Raw genomic sequence first — 18,809 nt, 5'->3', positions numbered from 1 at the left:
TAATATGCTCAGCCTTCCTTCCAAGACAGTCAAGTCTCCACTTGAACTAACAAATTATCAAACCGCACAAAGCCATCTTCTTCTTTCGTACGGACTACTGAGCAAACCGTGTGTATCGTTCCCGGTCCAGCTCCAAGTGAACGTTGCGTCTATATTGCCAGATCCCCCTTGCGTGGATCACGCCACGCCCGTGCCGTTCCTTCGGGATCGGAATGCTTCCCAGCCAACCCCAGGCCATCTCGTGGTTCGGCATTATGGTAGTTGGGCGTTGGTTGCTTGGGTCATTTGGTTGCATTTCGTGTCGCCCTCGGGATATTCGTGATCAAGACCATGGATCAAGGTGGGATATATATGTATATACAGCACCTGCTCTGGAATACTGCTCCTTGCTTTATCAATCAACGAGTTCCGCTTCTTGCTGGGGTAACATTCTCGTACTTTCCATTCACTCTTTCACTCTTCCACCTTTCTCCCCTTTTGTGTTTCTTCATAGAGAACTCTCAAGTCTCGACTTTATCCTTCACTCATCACATTCCTCCAACCTCAACAACAGAGCTGAGCCGCGCAACTCAAACCACCGCTCTCACAATGCGCCTCTCCCTCCTCGCCATCGTGGCCTCAGCTGCCGCCCTCGTCGTAGGAACTTCCTTCCAGAGCACCCTTCACAACACCCACAATACCCGCAACACCCCAACCGCAAACACAACAATCCTCCCCGTAACCTTTGGCGCAATCCTCTTCCGCGCAATGGACATGTTAGACCTCTTCGGCCCCCTCGACGCCCTCCAACTAGCATCCTTCAACCGCCACATGTCCCTCCACCTCATCGCCGCCACCCTCGACCCCGTCACAACCGCACCGCAGTCTCCCGGTATGAACGCCTACAACTCGTCCTGGTGGCCGACGATCCAGCCCACAAACACCTTTGACGACGAGCTGGATCTCGACGTGCTCATCGTGCCTGGCGGACCCGGTGTTAGAGCGCCTGGGTTGGAGCCGATTGTGGAGTATGTGAAGAAGTATGCGCCTAGGGTCAAGTATATTGTTACGATTTGCACGGGGGCTAGTCTTGCTGCTAGGGCGGGAGTGTTGGATGGGAAGAGGGCTACGACGAATAAGGCTGCGTGGGAGTTGATTACTGCGCAGGCGCCTGGTGCGAAGTGGGTTTCGCCGGCGAGGTATGTTGTTGATGGGAATGTGTGGACTTCTTCTGGTGTGAGTGCTTTTGAAGTTTACTGTCTGATCCTGATGCAAATCAAGTTGGAATGGGAGTAAGAGAAGACTGGCTGACATTATGGTGTAGGTTACCTCTGGTTTAGATTTGACTTTGGAGTTCATCAAGCAGGTGTACGGCGAGGAGTTGGCGACCAAGGTTGCTAGGATTATGGAGTTTGTTCCCCATGCTGCTGATTGGGATCCCTTTGCGGACATCAACGGCGTCGAGCCGACATACAATTGATGATATTGCCGCAAGACGAACTAGAGAGAAGGATAGAGGCAGCGACTCGGGCACGCTCTAATTTGAGATTGAGTGTGATAGAGCGCATGACAGAGCGGTGCAACCTGGTCCTATCCTCAGTACAAAGTTGACGAAGATAACCAGCTTGATTATCAGTTAATTTGACATGGTGGTCGTTTTCAAACCAATCCACCCTCGTGTTTGATGATGCCTTGCTCATATAGCCCAGTCGACGCCCGCTTGGCACAAAGGCCAAAATCTGCCAGCCCTCTCTCTTTTGTGGCTACCTCGGTTGGACGATGACACCAGGCGAGTCGAGTAGAATCTGGCACGATCATCAACCACAAGAGTATCGTAGATGGTATCATTCTAGATAATTGGGGTTGATGAGCGCCATAGCATACAAGTCTGGAAAGAGTCGGGTTTTATCAGCTCGACCGCCGTGAAAACCCAAGACGAAGTGCTCTCACCAGAATGCATGGTTCCGTCCAGTTCTCCAACTCAGTAACAGGGCTCTAACCAGAAGACGAGAAAAACGAAGACGGATCCAAATGAAGCTTTGCCATAGCGATCTGTTTTACTGGCTGTCACTTGTCCGTCGACTCGTCAGTGATCATCAAATGCGCGAGACAGTAGTTTGCCGCAAAATGCCTCGCCTCTATGCCTATCGATCTGATTTCTGTTATCCCTAATAAATCACTACTACTGCTACTACGATCACTTCTAACATGTTTGTCGGGGAATAGGCTCTGGAAAGCATAGTCGAGAGTTGACCAGAATACTAGTGATAATAATAAGTGCCACAACAAATTGTTATCCTTCTTGACGACACCAACGCACTGTCATATCGCGACGACATCGTGTGAGTGTCAGACAAATTGGAAAGCACTCCATGCGGATTCAGACAGACCATTCTCTACTCCGTCAAGAAAGTATCAGCACTAGCTTGGCCAAAGGCAGGCTAGTTGTATATATCTTGTCAATCAACTTGTGTGGGTAAGTAAGCCTGGAAATATGTGTCGTGACACTGTATGGGCTTGATGAGAGACTCTCAGAATGAGTGGATGCGTAACATAAAGGGAGTTGAACGTTTAGCATTACCACGAAGAGAGATCTTCGTGACGAACTGCTGCTGTAAATTTGCCTGATTCCCCCGAAGTACGAATGGGTTCGACTGAATCCTTGGCTGACTCATGATAGGTTGATGTTGCAGCCGTAGGAGACTCTCCAAGACGTATATACCTGAGTTTCTCGCAGTCAAGTCTATGAGTAATCATTACCAGAAGTACCGAGACGGAGAGGAAGGGGGGGGGGGGGGGGGGGGGACGCTCGCACTCTTCTCTGATGAGACAAACTTATGTACTCAAAAAGTTCAAGTCAATGAGCCAGTCTGGGAGCCTGCTGAGTTGAAGCATTTCCACCTTCTGGGATCTTACGATGAAGTCGGCGGATCATGAACACCAGAAACGGGCCATCAAGGTTGCGTCCATGGTATTAGACGACAAGCATGCTTGCACTCACAAACGTGTTTGTTCAAAGCACCCAAAATATGCCATGACACGTAGTCATGTAGAGAATGATTCGAAGAGAAGCAATCGAGCGAGATCGTCGCTTCTGGTTCTGTCGATGCAATCACAGTCGAGCCATCTGAGAATGAAGGTCGTCCACGGCCGTCCAAGGATCCGTGGGGGCGCGTGGGGGGAACTTTTTCTGCATAAATCCAGATGACAATCGTGATGGGAAATCAAGGGGCTTCTGCACAAACGGCATAGGTCAAATGAGCGGCATTAATCATGCACCAGTCCACTGTGCGGAGCTTGGACCATATTTATGCAAAGTGCACGTTGAGGTCAGCAAACCCTGCACAATTGCCGGTGGGGTTGATATCTCGGTGTAAGTCACCGGCCACCGACACAAAGAAGGCTCACCGAGGATGGATATCTTGATGAGGCATAACCGAAGAATACCGCTACGTTGCTCAAGCCATCTTATAGAAGTGACAGCTTGGTCCATGCCTTGAGCCAGTACAGATTAATCGGACGGAACAATAACATAGCCACATCCCGGGAGTTGCCCGCCGGACAAGGATGAACACTCTGCCGGCAACCTCGAGCTTCAAGTTCACGATATCTCACGAATGCCATCATCCGGGACATTTTCATAGACAGCAGACTCGGGCACGTTAGGCGCCACAGGAGAACCCACAGATTATGCAAGGCCGGGCGTCTATAGCGAATCATCTTGACTGAGCTACGCCAAATATTTCCGACTGCCCGACTTACACGCGCCCGCCTCGTACAAACGGGCTGCCAAGTGGTACCCCACTAGGCGTATAGATACGAACCCCTGGACTGCTTGAAGAATCTCTGGAGAGGCTAAAATCGCTGCTAGATGAGACGAGGTTCCAGATCCCCAGGCACAAGGTGCTGTACCCCGGCTCGGCAAAGTGTAGCTTAATGTACGGCATCGGGGCAGGTAATCGGGAGGAACCGGAGCGGAAATCTGGGGTAGCTTCGGGTCGAACCTCGACGAAGGGGACGCATCATTCCGGGGCGGCTGGCGGCAAACGGGGCCTGTAGGAAAGCCACCACTTGCTGCCGTGGTCCATGTAAGTCTCGTGTACCCAGTCAAAGGTGGACTTGGGAAGGGAGGGAACGGGAACGACCAGCGCGTAGTCGTGATGATGTGGGCTTGTGGATGGGACGAGCGTCAACGACATCGTCTTAGCCACAAGGCTGATGACACGGCTGTCATCCTGTCAATCTGTAAGGTGGAGGCGAGACCTCAGGCACAGCAGTCCCATGATCTGACAATATCTGGTCGTCAGATTTTAGGAACCCCTTATCCGACGGAAATGAGATGTGCTGAATAATTTGGCCGAGAGATAGCTCGTCCATGTTGGTTCTGACCGTAGTACGGCCAGAAGCTCATCCAGGGGGTTCGTGTCGTACGGTGCTAATAGTGGGTGAGTGACGGTAGAGTCATATCATGCTAGGTCGATCGATGTTCGGACCATACAAAATGATCCAACTGCCAACCTGGGCCCTGTCGGGCGTCTGGCGATACAATACGGCCATGCAGGCCTTTGTGGCCAGCGGTAAACACATAGGCCGCGGCATTGACGTTTGCGGGTATCCTCGGTAGGGGATATCGTCATTCCCGATGTCATCGGAAGTTGAGAGTTGTTATAGGCGAAGCCAGGAGCGTTTGGGGCCGACGAAGCCGTGATGCTCCGGCGTGTCGGGCCAGCCGGGCTCCCTTGGTAGCTCATTGGGTTGGGTGAGTCGAGAGGCAGATCTCGGGCCCCACCCAGCACCGGAACGTACCAGCCCTGTTTTGATGGACCGACTTTGCATTGGAAGCGGCCGGCCAAGACTGTAAGTGGCAGAATTGGGTGGCGTGCACATTTCGCATCAGTCATGGGTGGAATGCGGTGGATGGCATTCGCAGGCGAGGAGGTATCTGTACAAGCCCTCCAATTGAGTTGGAAGGGTTTGGACGAGCATGGATGGATGCCTTTTCTTTGCACGCAATCTGTTTTGCTAGACTCCAACACGGACGACGGAGCCAAATATGGTGCGGTCCATCTGGGGGTGACCGAGAACGGAGTCGTAAACGGGCCTTCTCGATCATCATATCTCTCTAAGCTAAAATCGGTCGAGTCGAGGCTGGAAGTGCCTCATGCACCAGGCAACGTGTTTCATTAGCTGGGCTCAGTCGAGCTTGGCGGGTTGAGCGATGGAGCATTGAGTGATTTATGGACCTGGGGGGTTTTTTTTTTTGTTCGATATCTTGAGGTAAGCTGAGCTAGACTTTTGAGTAAGAGAGTGCGGTGGGAGCGAGCGAGCGGACCATACGGTAAGGTACCTTTCCTCAGAATAGGTAGGGTGGAGGGGAGGCGGAGGAGGGGGGGCCGTGGGAGCTTTGGCGCGAGATGAATGGTGAGGTGTGCGCGAATGAGCTGTTTGAACCCTGTGGCATGTCGTGTCTTGAATCCAGTTGAGGATGTTAATAATAACAAAAATCCACCAAAATAAACCGGACCGGTGAGAAGATGGCATAAAAAAGGCGCCAGAAATTTGGCGTGGACTACGGTGCCACGGTGGTTGTTGCATGGAGGTGGCAGTGGCAGTGTGAGAGAGAGGTGTGAGAGCGAGCAAAGCGTGCAAAGGCAAGCCGCCAAAGGTGAGTCGACGAGGGTATCGGACCTGATGCTGCTGCTGGACCGGGGGGTAGCTGCGAGAGTGATGTAACGAGGGGCAGGGTGGCAGGCCAGCAAGGAGCAGGGACCAGGGATAAGGTGCCGTAGCTGACTTTTTTTTTTCTCGCTGGAAACCAAGGGAAAAAGCTGCCCCTCCATGCCCCTCCATACCTGACAATTCCTGACCCTTGATAATGCCTGCTCTACTTGAGTCGTTGATCGGTCCGGTCTGTCTGCTGGAAAGTGACACCACCAGCCAAGACCCGCTGAAGAAATGGATATGGATGAGGTGAGAGTGTTGCTGGAATTGAGAGAAACAAGTTATTGATGAGTAGTCCATCATGAGATGCCCGAGATACGGACAAGATGATGGAGGTCAGAGCACAGACAAAGTTGAGGTGTCAAAAAAGTAGTGGGAAGGAAGGGGAGGGATATCGAACGCCACGACAGAGCCGTCAGACAATGCAGCCTGCGCTTGCATCCCATCCCATCCGAGCTTGAGTCTTGGGTCTTGGAATGGCACAACATGGGCCGGACTTGTCCCAAGCAGCACCGGCATCAGCATCAGCAACTAAAAGAATGGTAGGTAGATTGGATTGGTAAAACAACAACGCATCCCACCTTGATTGTGTGTTCCAATCCCATGATATCAATTGGTCCAGAAAACCATCAAGTACCTGGAGAGTATCATACTAACGCCACAAGCGGTAGCAGCGCCTTCCCGCTGGATGCCCCGCCATGTCCGTAAAAAGACGCACCTGCTTTGACTGAGTGGGTGAGAGGCAACGAGAGGGACTCAGTATGTATCCGTACTCAGGAGTCAGGACTCAGAACGACGAGGAAGGATAATAATTGGAGAGACATGGAGAGACATGGAGAGAGGTACGAGAGGTACGAGACACGCGTTACGGGGGGAGCTCTGGCCTGGTCAAGCACAAGGTACCTCCTACCTCCTACCTGAGCAGAAAAAGTGTGTGTCACTCACCAATTCACCTCACCACCTGGCGTCGACCGGGCAATCACCACCATTCACCACCCTCAATCGCCGAGTCACCTCACCGTTCTCGGGGTGTCTGGACCCCCCATTGCCCCCCCCCTGCGGAGTGGCCGTACCTGGTACCTCCCTAACTTGCATCAAGTCCGTCTTGGACCTACCACTCCCACTTCCTGCCTGCTTCTTGCCTGCTCTTGCCATGGCCGCCGGCCTTGCGTTGGATCGACCAGCAGCAGGAGGAGGACCACCCCACCATCTTCCCTCAACCGAATTTACTATATCTCGCGCGCCCTTCCACCACCTCCCATCTCTTTCGTCCCTCCCTCCCTCCTTCTTCTGCCATTGAAAATTCTCTCCTACACATCAATCCATCTTTGACCTCGTCGAACAACCCGACGTGACCCATATCCAAGGTAAGAACTAGCTCTCGATAGCTCCATCAAGCTCTACATACCTCACCTCTTCATCACCCCACCCCGCTACCACGATAAATACCCCGCCTACCTTACACACTTCGGAAACGCCCGTCCTTCACCAACACCTGAGAAAACTTAACTGACTCTCCCAACCGCCAGACACATCCTAAATACAAAATCACATCAGACAATATGGCTCCCATCAAGGTCGGCATCAACGGCTTCGGTCGTATCGGACGTATCGTCTTCCGCAACGCCGTCGAGCACCCCGAGGTCGAGATCGTTGCTGTCAACGACCCTTTCATTGAGACCAAGTACGCTGTGAGTATCACCCCACTTTACCCCTCCATGATGATATCACGTCTGTCACGATAACACCACCCTAATCGGTAACCATGGGAAAGAGCCAGAGCTGCTAGCACTCTCGACTCTTTCCCCCCAAGGTTTCGATTTGGCTCGTTGCAATGGCAAGACGTGACGAGATCATGTAGAAACATCCAAGACAAAATTTGCTGACAGACAATCATCACAGGCCTACATGCTCAAGTACGACTCCACCCACGGAATCTTCAACGGCGACATCCAGCAGGATGGCAACGACCTTGTCATCAACGGCAAGAAGGTCAAGTTCTACACCGAGCGTGACCCCGCTGCCATCCCCTGGAAGGACACCGGCGCCGACTACGTCGTCGAGTCCACTGGTGTCTTCACCACCATCGACAAGGCGAAGGCCCATCTTCAGGGCGGTGCCAAGAAGGTCATCATCTCTGCTCCCTCTGCTGATGCCCCCATGTACGTGATGGGTGTCAACGAGAAGTCCTACGACGGCAGCGCCGACGTTATCTCTAACGCCTCTTGCACCACCAACTGCTTGGCTCCCCTCGCCAAGGTCATCAACGACAAGTTCACCATCATTGAGGGTCTCATGACCACCGTCCACTCCTACACTGCCACCCAGAAGACCGTCGACGGTCCCTCCGCCAAGGACTGGCGTGGTGGCCGCACCGCTGCTCAGAACATCATTCCCAGCAGCACTGGTGCCGCCAAGGCTGTCGGCAAGGTCATTCCTGAGCTCAACGGCAAGCTCACTGGCATGTCCATGCGTGTGCCCACCGCCAACGTCTCCGTCGTTGACTTGACTGCCCGCATCGAGAAGGGCGCCAGCTACGACGAGATCAAGGCCGCCATCAAGGAGGCTGCTGATGGTCCCCTCAAGGGTAAGCTACCAACATCACCTATGAGTGTCTTTTGAACGTGTGCTAACTATCTTTAGGCGTCTTGGCCTACACTGAGGACGACGTCGTCTCCACAGACATGATCGGCAACCCCAACTCTTCCATCTTCGATGCCAAGGCCGGTATCTCCCTCAACGACAACTTCGTCAAGCTCGTCTCCTGGTACGACAACGAGTGGGGATACTCTCGCCGTGTCCTCGACCTCTTGGCCCACGTTGCCAAGGTTGACGCCTCCAAATAAATGTGCGGTACACATGAGGCTGTCGCGGAGGGGAAACAGGACCGAAAGTGTCCATTAATGAGATGATAAACCAACGACCAAACAAAAGCAGTAAAATGAAGATGGGCAAGTCTTTCAGGAGGGAGGGCCGCAAAGGCCAGGGAGGATCATGGTTGTTTCTTTCCTACAAAAAAACGCTCCCAGAATACATGTCCGAATGACGTCTATGAAATAGATTATGCCTACCCATCATAGTCCAAACCAATGCAGTGTGACCAGCATGTTACTCGAATCTTTGATGATTCTTGAATCAGCCCATGTCGTGAACAGGCGTAGTTGACAGCGATTGTTTGTGTCAGATCATTGACGAGGTTTAGCTATGCTAGCTACCTAGTTCCTCTGTATGAGATGTGACAATCTTTGAGCTGTGAGGGGTTGCCAGTGCGGGGTCGCTCCACGTCCACGTCTGATATCTTATCCTCCCCCCTCCTTGCGCGTCGTCGCTTTGACCAGGGTCGATCGATAGTCTCAAAGAGTGTTTCCCAACCTAGTTACCTTATTTTATCTCCTTATCATGTCACAGCATCGGAGAGCCTTTGCTTGAATTGGTATCGATTCCTCTCTTGCATTGACCTCTCCAAAATCAGCAATCCTCGACTGGCTACCACTACCACTTTGCATTGAGATGAGGCCGTTTCGTACTCCCCATCCCTCCATGCCGTTCCACAAAGATCAAGCCCGAGATGCGCAAGGGGGCCGGCCGAGGGATATCTTTTTTTTTATATGTACACACGCATACAGAGTCCGTAGACACACAGAGTCCTGATTTATCCCCCTTGAACGCCAAGCTGAATTGAGAAAGAGAGAAAAGAAAAAAAAAAAGGCGTAGAGTGAGTTGGTCGGGGGGGTTGATATCAGACAAAGTAAAGGAAATTGCGCGTGCTCGCTTGAAGAGACTCAGGGTGACTGTGTGTGTTTTTCATACATGGGCTACCGCCCATACTTCTCAACCAAAACGCCATTCTCGCCACAACCAGCCTCCGGACCCCGTGAAGGACGATAGTGAGTTGGCTCATAATACATGTCATTAGGAGGGCCCTAATGCCCGTATCCTTCCGTCTGTGGGTGTACCAAATCGTTCGCGACGCTCTCGTCACACGGAGGCGATGAGCTCCCCGGGGTGGTAAAGGAAGAATCGACCAGAGTCGATGCCTCGCCCTCGTCGACATCCTATGACAACGTTCCGTTAGCGGCTGATACCGTGACCTCGGCGCGCCACGAGACACCCTCCTCCTGCGCCCAGCGCCGCATAATCTTGAGAGCCGACGATACGGCTTCCTCCACACTCGTCCACGGACCCATGTTCGTACGCATCGCTGAGGCTTCGACGCGCTCCGCCGAGTCGAATGCCGACTTCCATACATTTGATCGACCTCTTTCTGCACCAATAATGTGTAGTGCGTGCGTCGCCGGATCGAGCGACCAGTAGCACTTGATAAGCTCCTCGTGGATCACGCCTTGCATCTGCCAAAACAGTGCCTCCAACGGCTTGCTCTTTCGTACATCGTTGCGCATAACATTCAGAAGCGGCAGAATGCTACTCCACTGCTTAGGGTCCTGTGCCTTGTTTTCTATCCGCCGTGACTCAAACAGCGCTCTGAAGCTGACCATGAACGCCATCGCCGTTTCCAGTCCGAGCATCATGCTGAGTTTGATGTCAGAGTCCGGGACGGGAGCGCCGCGGTCGCCATGCTTCCGCTCTAGCAATACGTCGCGCTCATGCTTTAGCTTGGTGCCGAGTCTGCTAAATCGGCTCCAACGATCACGGAGCGCCTGGACCCTGTTAGGATTCGCCGCCTCTCTGCTGTCATCTCTGGTCTGCGGCCGGTCTCGGTCCGATGATGGCGGCGCGGGAGTCAGGCTGTGGCCGTCTCCAGGAGTGTTGACCGAGTTGCTTGACGCCACTCTCGACATCGACGTGGCCCCCCCTTTCGATGGTGTCGAGGGCGCGTTCAGTTTGGAGGAGCTCGTGATTTCCGACGTCCGAGGTCGTTTCACCGCTATCGAATCGCCAACATTCTCGGTGCTGGTAATCGGTCGCTTCCGTGCCTGCGGCGGCGGAGGCTCTATACTCACTGACCGCTCCTTCTTGATGTCTTTCCTCGGGGGTCCTAGGGCAAGTAGCCTCTGCACCGACTTGGTGTACTTTTTGCTGTACTTCAGCGTCACCATAAACCTGCGAGGTTTCTCCTTTAGCCTCTCCTTCTCCCTGATCTCTTTTCGGTCGTCTTCTTCCTCCTTCACTACCACATGTGGTCTCTTGCCGTTTGTGGGTGAATCGGGGGGTTGCAATTTTTGGCTTGGGTCGGAGCCTTTCGTCGGTGTGCTCTTCATCCGGGCCAGTTCCTCCTCGAGCATTGGGGGAAGTGTCGGCGAAAGGAGTGTCGGAAGCTTCAAGGGAGATTTCGGTCTCTTGATAGGCGGGGGTGGTTCTGCTCGTGAGGATTTCTGCGGCCGGTTGTGCTCGGGAGGATCGTCACGTCTCTTATCTTTCGATCGAGAATCGGATTCGTTCGGTAGGTGTAACGGAGATAGTAACGGCGGAACTGCTGACCTCGAAGACGCCGTATCAGCTCTTGCCCGACCGCTCGAAGAGGGGCTGGGTTTGTTGCCATTGATAGAGTCCCCTCGCGCACGGGACATGGGGGACTTGTTCGCGCCTGAGCCAGAGCCAAAGGCTGTCTTTAAAGCAGACCGCCCGTTGGGCAATGAAGCTGAACTTGTGCCCAACTTTCCGTCCTTCTGCGGCGTCCTGTCTTGTGATGAGTGTATCTCTTTTCTTCTCGGCGTATCGTCTCGAGGTGTCCGCGATCGCTCGTCGAGCGGTGTGCTCGCTTCGGGTTTGGCTCGTTTCTGAGGCCGCAATTCGCCGTCCACATCCGCGATTCTCTTCCTCTTGTCTGGGGTATCATTACTTTCTTGTGCTGCCCGGGATCTTGCATCGGGTCTGCTCGTTCTAGATTGGGTCAGTCAGCCTCTGAATGCGGAGCACAGCGGGATAGACAGGTCCAAGGGTTTACCTTTCATCGTGGGCGCCGTCGCGCGCCTTATGCGCCTTGACGTCCCTTGATACATCCGGCTCCCGATTTCTGTATGCATCCGGCCTCTTAGGCTCACGATCAATCCGACTTTCTACCACGTTCCTTTCCTTTCGCGAAACGTCGGTCCTGGGCGTCGATCCAGAATCGGGAGGAGAATCCGACACCTTTTTCTGTTTGTTCTTGTAATCACTCAGTGACAGCTTAGTCACGTTCTTCCTTTCCATCTTTGCGTTCGAGTCTTTGACGGCTGGTGGGATCGCAGGTTCTTCGCGCATATCATGGTACGCGCGGGTGAGCAGCATTCCGCGATCCGCGTCGGATAACAGCGTCATGTACTGCAGGGCGGGATACTTGAACTCCTCAAAGGCCTTGCTATGATCGGGGGGAACTCGAAAGCGCTGGTCAGGGTTCATGGAAAGAGAATGCGGTCGATCAGGCAGGATGCGCTGGGCCAGCAGTTGGACCTTTTTCGCCGCTGCTTCCATGTTTTAGTGGTGTTTGCATGCCGTGGGGGCATGTAGATACGAGGATCGCAAAATGCGCGGTCGGGAACGCAAGACACGAGGGCGGGATGGCGCGGTGTGATGGGGGTAGATGACTTGTGGGTGGATAGCGAGTGTCGGGATTGAGGTTAAACAACAAAGACCCGTGATGGTTGGCAGGCGATGCGAGATCGATGGGGTAACGTAGGGGGTGGAATGGGCGCCGGAGTAGAGCACAAAGCTCTCTCCGCAGCCCACGAATGTGTTGATTCGAGCCGGCGGCAATGGGCGCCGACAATTAGGCAAGGTGGTGTTATTGGCCTGGTTTGGGCGCCGATGAGGATATGTCGTGATAACGTGACGTGGGTGTGCGATGCCGCCCTTATCTGGGCTAACTAGGTTGACGGAGCAGTCGGTGTAGGGGTGGATTTTTTGCGAAGAATCGAAAGACACGCGAGCAGATGGTGTCAATGAAGCTCTGAGCGATGGATGCGTCGTTGGTACGATGCGACGATGGCGATCGCGACGTGGGCTAGGCGTCGAGCGGGATTGCTGTTGTGCTGTTCGGAAAGTTGGTGCGGCAGTGGTGGTGGTGGCAGTCGGGGTCGTGACCGTGGTCGTAGTCGTGGCAGTGGTGAATGCAGTTGCAGCGTCCGAACATCAACCCTTGCAGCAGCTGGAGCGGGAGGTCAGAGGAGCCGCAGCGCATTTCCCGACGTGGCGTGCTGCTGGGGGGGTGATTTGATGGGTTGGGATGCGATGCGAAGCGAAAGGAAGCGAAGCCAAGCCGAGCTCACTCGTAGCGACGTGGCGCTCAAAGGTGCAGATGCGTCAATCGACGACGCGAATTGAGGTGAGGTTCGGGTCGGTGCGAGGAAGTGTAAGAGCGTCTTCCCCAAAAGAGGGAGCAACCTGCGGCGTACCTACACAGTAAGGTGAGCAAGCAGTAGGTTGGCAGTTGCAACTTGCGCCGGATCCAGACGGGGTTGAGGACGGGACGACGTGCCGCAGGTCGATGATACTGGGTTGAACAAGGGTCAAGGTAGGAGGTGGTATTGGAAAGGGTCGAGGTCGCGGGTCTTTTGGAGAGACGGTGGACGGGACCTCACGAGTAGTGTGGATTTTGGACGTGGATGGGAGGTCCAGCACATTGCCCACTTAGTGCTCACTACCTACCTAGGTACCTAAAGTAAGTATGTACATGCCTTCCTTAGGTGTGGTAGGTACCTTTGGCGTGGAGTTTCGTATCGTGGTAGGCACCTCAGTGCTCAGCCTACACTGAATCTATGGACGGGGACTGGCACACCTTACTGGACTGCCCAGGTGGATGGTGCAAAGGCGGGAAGGTGGATGCCGAGCCTGACCTGGTACTTCTGCTGGCACCTCGAGGTAGGTACCTCAGCGCAGCCCGGTGAGATGGATGAAGCCTTCACCTTAGGTACCTGACCTCACATTCACCGTATGGTGAACATCTGTACGACAGACAACCTTACATGGAAGGCACTCACAAGTGGGATGGAGGTCAGAATCACGGCAATTCACTTCAGGTCAAGACACAATCTTGGAAGGAAACAGGCAGGATTGGCAAGGCCAGCGCAGCGCAACTGCCTCATGGGTGGAGGGCAAGCAAGGCAAAGACACGCGCTATCTCGCGGCGAATTCAGACCAATCAGACACCCAGATGGCAACCGCTGGACGCAGATGATGCGAGACGGCAGCTGGAGGTGTGGTGAAGATGGTGGTGTCCAGTGCGCCAACCAGGACAGGAATTGAAAGTGCGACGTTCTGACAATCTGGTTACCTTGCCTTACCCAACCTTACCTTAAGGTATCTCACCTTCCCTGGCTAGATGCCCACCCAGAGAATTGGGTGCGGCGCGTGCGTGCTCATTGCTTGCTCACAGCTTGCTCAATGCTCGCTTCCTGAGCCTTAAGATCCCAATATCCGCACCCAGTTGCGCGGGAATAAGGTACCGAGGAGCAACACCCCAATAAAGGGCGCCCGATCTAGAATGATCTGGTCAGGTACCCGTGCCAGTTGCCTTCCATGCTTACGTTAGCACCCCAAGAGCAGGCAGGGACAATGGACGCCTGCCTGCCCCTGTGGCCCGCCTCTCGTCTCAGGCCGCTTGCTGGCGGGCTGCTTAGCTGGCCCAGCGGCGGGAATCACTGACCATGCCGCGACCATGGGGGGGCCATGGGAACTTTACGAATCCAACCTAAGCCTAACTTACCCAAGTTGCCTGTATAGCTCGGAGGAGCCGCGCTAATCCACCGTGCCTTCATCGTTCATGGCAGGACGGGGGTTAAGAGAGGATACCTAGGCTGTAGAAATTGCCGATAAAGTCCCGTAACTCAACTTTGAATCGACCCCAGCTTGTCACGATTTGGGGCACGCATTGTCTCATCAACTTGTTTGTTTCGCTGCTTTGAAAAACCTGCAGGTACGGAGACTGCCTTTGTATAATGTAATAATGTACCTTGTTTACCGCGCAGACAATGTGCTTCATTGTGGCTTGCCCGAATCATGTCACACTTCAGAGCCCACGCATACAACTTAGCGTCGTCACACATAACGGGTTTCTCTGCAGAGGCGTTTACGCCAGTGACAAATATTGTATCAACACAGCGGATAACATGAAAACTCAGGTCGTTGCAAAATAGGCGTCTGCCGTTGGCGTAGTCTCTATCTACTCTAGAACTATGTCTGCAGGCAAGTTACCACCGTACGGTAGCCTAAGGCGTGTTTGACCACTACCTATGAGAATGTGCTCTCTTCTTTTCATGAAAAGGGCACAACTTGGTATCATAACAGGATTCATTTGCGCCGTCTTCCCTGGTATCATGCTGAACTCAAATGCCCGATGCGTCAACTCCCTTTCTTCACCTTCAATGCCTGCCATTTGTCATTGCTGCCGAGCTCAGTCTGCGCTTCTTATTCGCAGGCTCGTCGTCCAACTTCAACTGTCTCTCCAAGATGTGCAGTCTCTGCTCATATGTTATTACCTGCCTAGCCATCTGATCCACCTTGGGTCCGACTACGGCTTCCGTAGGGTGGTATCTGTCAATGTGGTGCAGAATGGCCTGGTAGAGGCTCTCCGTTGTTAAGTTGTTGATTTGCGCGTCCACATTCATGATGTTGTGTTGCAAAAAGTCCATCTTGGCCTCGGAAGCCTGCACCTTTTCTTCCGTAGTCGCAAATCTTTTCTCAATACCGTCCAAGCGCCGGTGATCCGCCCGGGATTCGTATGCCTGGCTTTCTAGTGCCTGGATTCGTTGAGAGTCCACAGCCTGGCTTTCGCTTGTTAACTTGGCTGACTCGGATATTGCTTTGATGCTTTGATCGATCATCGACAACTGCTCCTTCAATGCTTCAATGGTTAGCTTGATTGAAGCCGATTCATCGGACGCACGCCTCTTGGCTGGTACATCTGCAGTCTTGGTTGGCTCTGAAGCATCATGTTCCGCACGACGTGGACTCTGCCTCGAGACAGCCTCAAGCACCTTGATCCGTGTATCATAGTCCTTCAACTTCCCTTCGTAATGGTCGTCCTTCAAGTCATTAGTTGGAGTCGACAGCCGGCTGTTCTCCGCACTTCGACTCGACTTCTGGTCTGATCCTTTCTCGAGCGTCTTTACTTGAGCCCAAGCAACCGCGTCCGTCGTGCGAAGCGGTGGCATTTGGCGCTCTACGATGTTGATTCGCTTCTTTACGTCCTCGATCCAATTACTGAATGTCTTGAAAACGGTGGCGTTCATGGTTGTGAAGGTTCTGACCGCCAAGAACTTATCGCCATTGGGTGGACGTGGTATTTCCGAAGCAAGTTTCTCTATGCTCGACTGGAGCTGCGTCATTTCGGTCCTTAGTTGCTGAGCCCCTGTCCTGATTTGTTCAATGACAGATTCGAATTTCTCAACATCTTTCTTGACGTAGTCAGTCTCGGATTCGAGCTGCTGAGTGTCTGCCTGGATCTTGTCGAGATCGGAACGTTGTTGTTGAACATCTCGTTCCATGTCAGACCGTAATTGCTTGACACTGGATCGAATGGCCTCTGTATCCAATCCGAGCATCCTGTGGTTGGTCTGGAGTGTAGTCACGTCGTCGGCAGCCTTCTTGACATTTTGTTCTAGTCTTGGCAGCGTTGTCGCAATAACACCACAACTGTCGCTAATGAGGTCGATATCCATCTCACCGAGCTTGTTGTCGTGCTCGCAAACTTGATTCTTTAGCATGGCTATTACGCCTTCGTGCTGGCCCAGAAGCGTCTTGACCTCCTTCAGTTCCTCGGCTGTTATGCCATTCTGTTTTGGTGGTGTTCGAGGTGGCACAACAGCTGGCTTTGGCTCTTGCAGCCGCTTGATGGATGCGCCTTGATCATCGGCTTTGGAGGTCAGAGACTGATAATGACCCTGCAACTCTTGAAACTTCTTTTTCAGCGTCTCATTCTCGACACCGAGAGCTTTGCGCTTGGCACTCTCAACCGAGAGGGCTGTGCGAAGTTCTTCCATCTGTTCCTGCTGCTTCGCAGCTGCTTCTTTATGTTGATTCTCCAGCGTCTCGAGGCGTAAATTGAGCCGTGTCTCGAGTCCGTCCACAGTGCTAGGAGCAATCTGGCGGCGATCTTTGTCTTTCTGCTGCAGCTCGGTGAAAGCTTGGAGCAGAGTAGCAGCAAAAGTTTCTGCCGAAGTCTGCCACTGTTGGTCCGCATCCTTCATCTCCTTCCCCAATCTACCTAGGTCATCGATATCCTTCTTCTCAAGCTTCCGATGGTAGTCTCTTAAGGAGGGGAATTCGGCATATTTAGGGTGCGATTGGGCATGCTCTTTCTCCCGAGCTTTTGCACGCGCCTCAACTACATCTTTCCGCAACCGTATTGCACCTTGTTCATTACTTCGCTGAGTGAGTTGTCGTAAAGATGCGGTGATCTTGATCGTTGATGTCGTATCGTTTGCGGATCGAGGGGTCGGTGGTGCTGAAGATGCTGGTGTTGTCGAAAGCGCTGAGGGTTTCCATGGTGCTGACGCAACGGTTAGTATCGGCGTCCTAAGAGAACGGCATTTTATGCTTACATTGCTCCGACCCGCGGTCGAGTCGGGGGTCTACTGATACACCCGACTTGCTGTGGACTGGCGAAGAAAACGTTCTTGTCGGCGGTCCACGAGGAGGAGGGATGGCAAGTCGTGGTCCGGTTGGCGGCACCAGCTTGGACAAGTCCGTTTGTGTTCTCGACTGTTCACGATCAAGATCCTTCATCCTGTCCCTGTCTCTTTCCCTGTCCCCCCCCCTTTCCCGGTCTCTATCCCAGCTTCTGTCTCTTTTTCTCTCTCTGATCCGCCTGTCTGGCGAAGTTGAGCGGGATGGTGAAGAACGGGATAGTGACATAGATCGTGATCCTGACCGAGACCGAGACCGCGAACGGGACGGTGATCGTGAGCGACGGTTATATCGAGAGTCACGAGCACTTGGGCGGTCTCTTTCGCCGCCTCTGCGATCGCTGTAGTCGTAGCGACTGTAACGACCGATGTCGTCTGAACGCCTAAAAGATGACGACGACATGTTTCTGAAGGGAGAAGTTGTGGACTCTCAATCGAAGGTCGGTCTGTGTTTGTCGTCTCCTTTCAACGTGAGATCATGTCCAGGCCGCATACTCGAAAAGTAAGGCACGTTGCGGGGGGTGCGCGTAGATAGGTAGGTAGCAAAAACGTGTTTGCGTGTACGCAGGTGGCTGGCAGGTGAGGTCAGGCAAGGAAGGAAAGGTCTTTTGTTTGCAAGATGCAAGGTGGGGTGAAATGCGTGGATGCCCAGAGGCTTAAGAGGAAACCCCTACTGCGGGAAGGAGCGCATCAATGTCGATTACGTCGGCTCACGTAGGGGTCTTTTTGGTGATTGGAAAGCTCCGAGGTCGAGGCTCAAAGGAAAGGAAAGTAGGGTTTACAGACAGTGACCAGAGTTGCCGCTATCTGTTTTGAGGGCAAATTCTTTTTATTCAAGTGATTTACTCTTTCTCCTACGGAGTACTCTGTACTTTTATATCTAAATCCCTTTTCTCAGGCATCTCCTGAAGTTGGGCGGTCAGTGCCGTCGCGTGCTGGAATCGCGCCCCACGCAGATCGCGCTTGCTCGGATTAGGTTGGGCCCAGATTAATTATACTGGCCATGGGTGTCTGGCAACCTGGGAAACGCAACATTTGGGGAGCCGAGGTGGGTTGGGGGAACTTGGGATGGAAGTAATGTTCCTTGTACGGAGTCGGGTACAACTCAGAGGGAAAAGCAAACACCCAGCGACTGTTCCTTACGTCAGACGTTGTGCACCTCAGTGTATGCAATTGCAGTGACCTAGCTTACAGAGCACTTCATTCCAGGCCTAGCCCCGTAGATCTCCCACAATTTTACCTCAATTGACGCTGAAAAGGCCTCGCTGGTCACAGGCTCACACGCTCGCTGTAAAATGGGTTGCACCTTTTTGGAGGGTCAAGACGTTCATGGTTTCGGCCTAGGGTGCATCTGCCAGTGAGGAACGATTTATGGCCGCTGCCATGTCCGATAGCGTGGGTGCGAAAACCTGTAGTCCTGCTGAGCCTAATTTCAACTAGTCTGGGCCACGTGGAGTTGCTTTCAAAAGTAAGAGAACAATCTATTACGTCTGCTCATCGGATACTTCGTTCAAACCATGACTGACCCAGACGATACATCGCCTTTTC

The 18,809-nt window shown here is 53.2% G+C and overlaps 5 protein-coding genes across 5 annotated transcripts; 2 read left to right on the top strand and 3 right to left on the bottom strand.

Moving 5' to 3' along the window:
• Positions 1-588: 588 nt before the first annotated feature.
• BDP55DRAFT_544938 (DJ-1/PfpI family protein) lies at positions 589-1,459 on the top strand (the record flags this gene model as incomplete). Its single annotated transcript, XM_060568531.1, has 2 exons — positions 589-1,215; positions 1,304-1,459. 2 exons carry the CDS (start codon positions 589-591, stop codon positions 1,457-1,459), a joined length of 783 nt encoding a protein of 260 aa, XP_060433576.1.
• Positions 1,460-5,047: 3,588 nt separating this feature from the next.
• Positions 5,048-6,368, bottom strand: BDP55DRAFT_381763 (uncharacterized protein). The gene has a single exon (XM_060567167.1). It carries the CDS (start codon positions 6,001-6,003, stop codon positions 5,215-5,217), a length of 789 nt encoding a protein of 262 aa, XP_060433575.1. The 5' UTR covers positions 6,004-6,368; the 3' UTR covers positions 5,048-5,214.
• An 894-nt stretch (positions 6,369-7,262) lies between these two features.
• BDP55DRAFT_544636 (glyceraldehyde-3-phosphate dehydrogenase) lies at positions 7,263-8,546 on the top strand (the record flags this gene model as incomplete). Its single annotated transcript, XM_060568495.1, has 3 exons — positions 7,263-7,391; positions 7,603-8,287; positions 8,344-8,546. The coding sequence occupies 3 exons, from the start codon at positions 7,263-7,265 to the stop codon at positions 8,544-8,546; spliced, it is 1,017 nt and encodes a 338-aa protein (XP_060433574.1).
• A 1,209-nt stretch (positions 8,547-9,755) lies between these two features.
• Positions 9,756-12,111, bottom strand: BDP55DRAFT_691312 (uncharacterized protein; the record flags this gene model as incomplete). Its single annotated transcript, XM_060576955.1, has 2 exons — positions 9,756-11,541; positions 11,606-12,111. The coding sequence occupies 2 exons, from the start codon at positions 12,109-12,111 to the stop codon at positions 9,756-9,758; spliced, it is 2,292 nt and encodes a 763-aa protein (XP_060433573.1).
• A 2,885-nt stretch (positions 12,112-14,996) lies between these two features.
• On the bottom strand, positions 14,997-17,361 carry BDP55DRAFT_725288 (uncharacterized protein; the record flags this gene model as incomplete). Its single annotated transcript, XM_060579000.1, has 2 exons — positions 14,997-17,125; positions 17,178-17,361. 2 exons carry the CDS (start codon positions 17,359-17,361, stop codon positions 14,997-14,999), a joined length of 2,313 nt encoding a protein of 770 aa, XP_060433572.1.
• Positions 17,362-18,809: the final 1,448 nt, after the last annotated feature.

The sequence above is a fragment of the Colletotrichum godetiae genome (genome assembly GCF_030913485.1).
Source record: "Colletotrichum godetiae strain CBS 193.32 chromosome Unknown BDP55scaffold_7, whole genome shotgun sequence".
Classification (NCBI taxonomy): Eukaryota; Fungi; Ascomycota; class Sordariomycetes; order Glomerellales; family Glomerellaceae; genus Colletotrichum; species Colletotrichum godetiae.
Note: the sequence above shows the minus strand (reverse complement) of the source record. Positions and strands in the feature narration are given on the sequence as shown.

Coding starts and splice junctions, on each gene's coding strand:
- BDP55DRAFT_381763 (XM_060567167.1), bottom strand. CDS start 6,003: ATGATGGACTACTCATCAATAACTTGTTTCTCTCAATTCCAGCAACAC.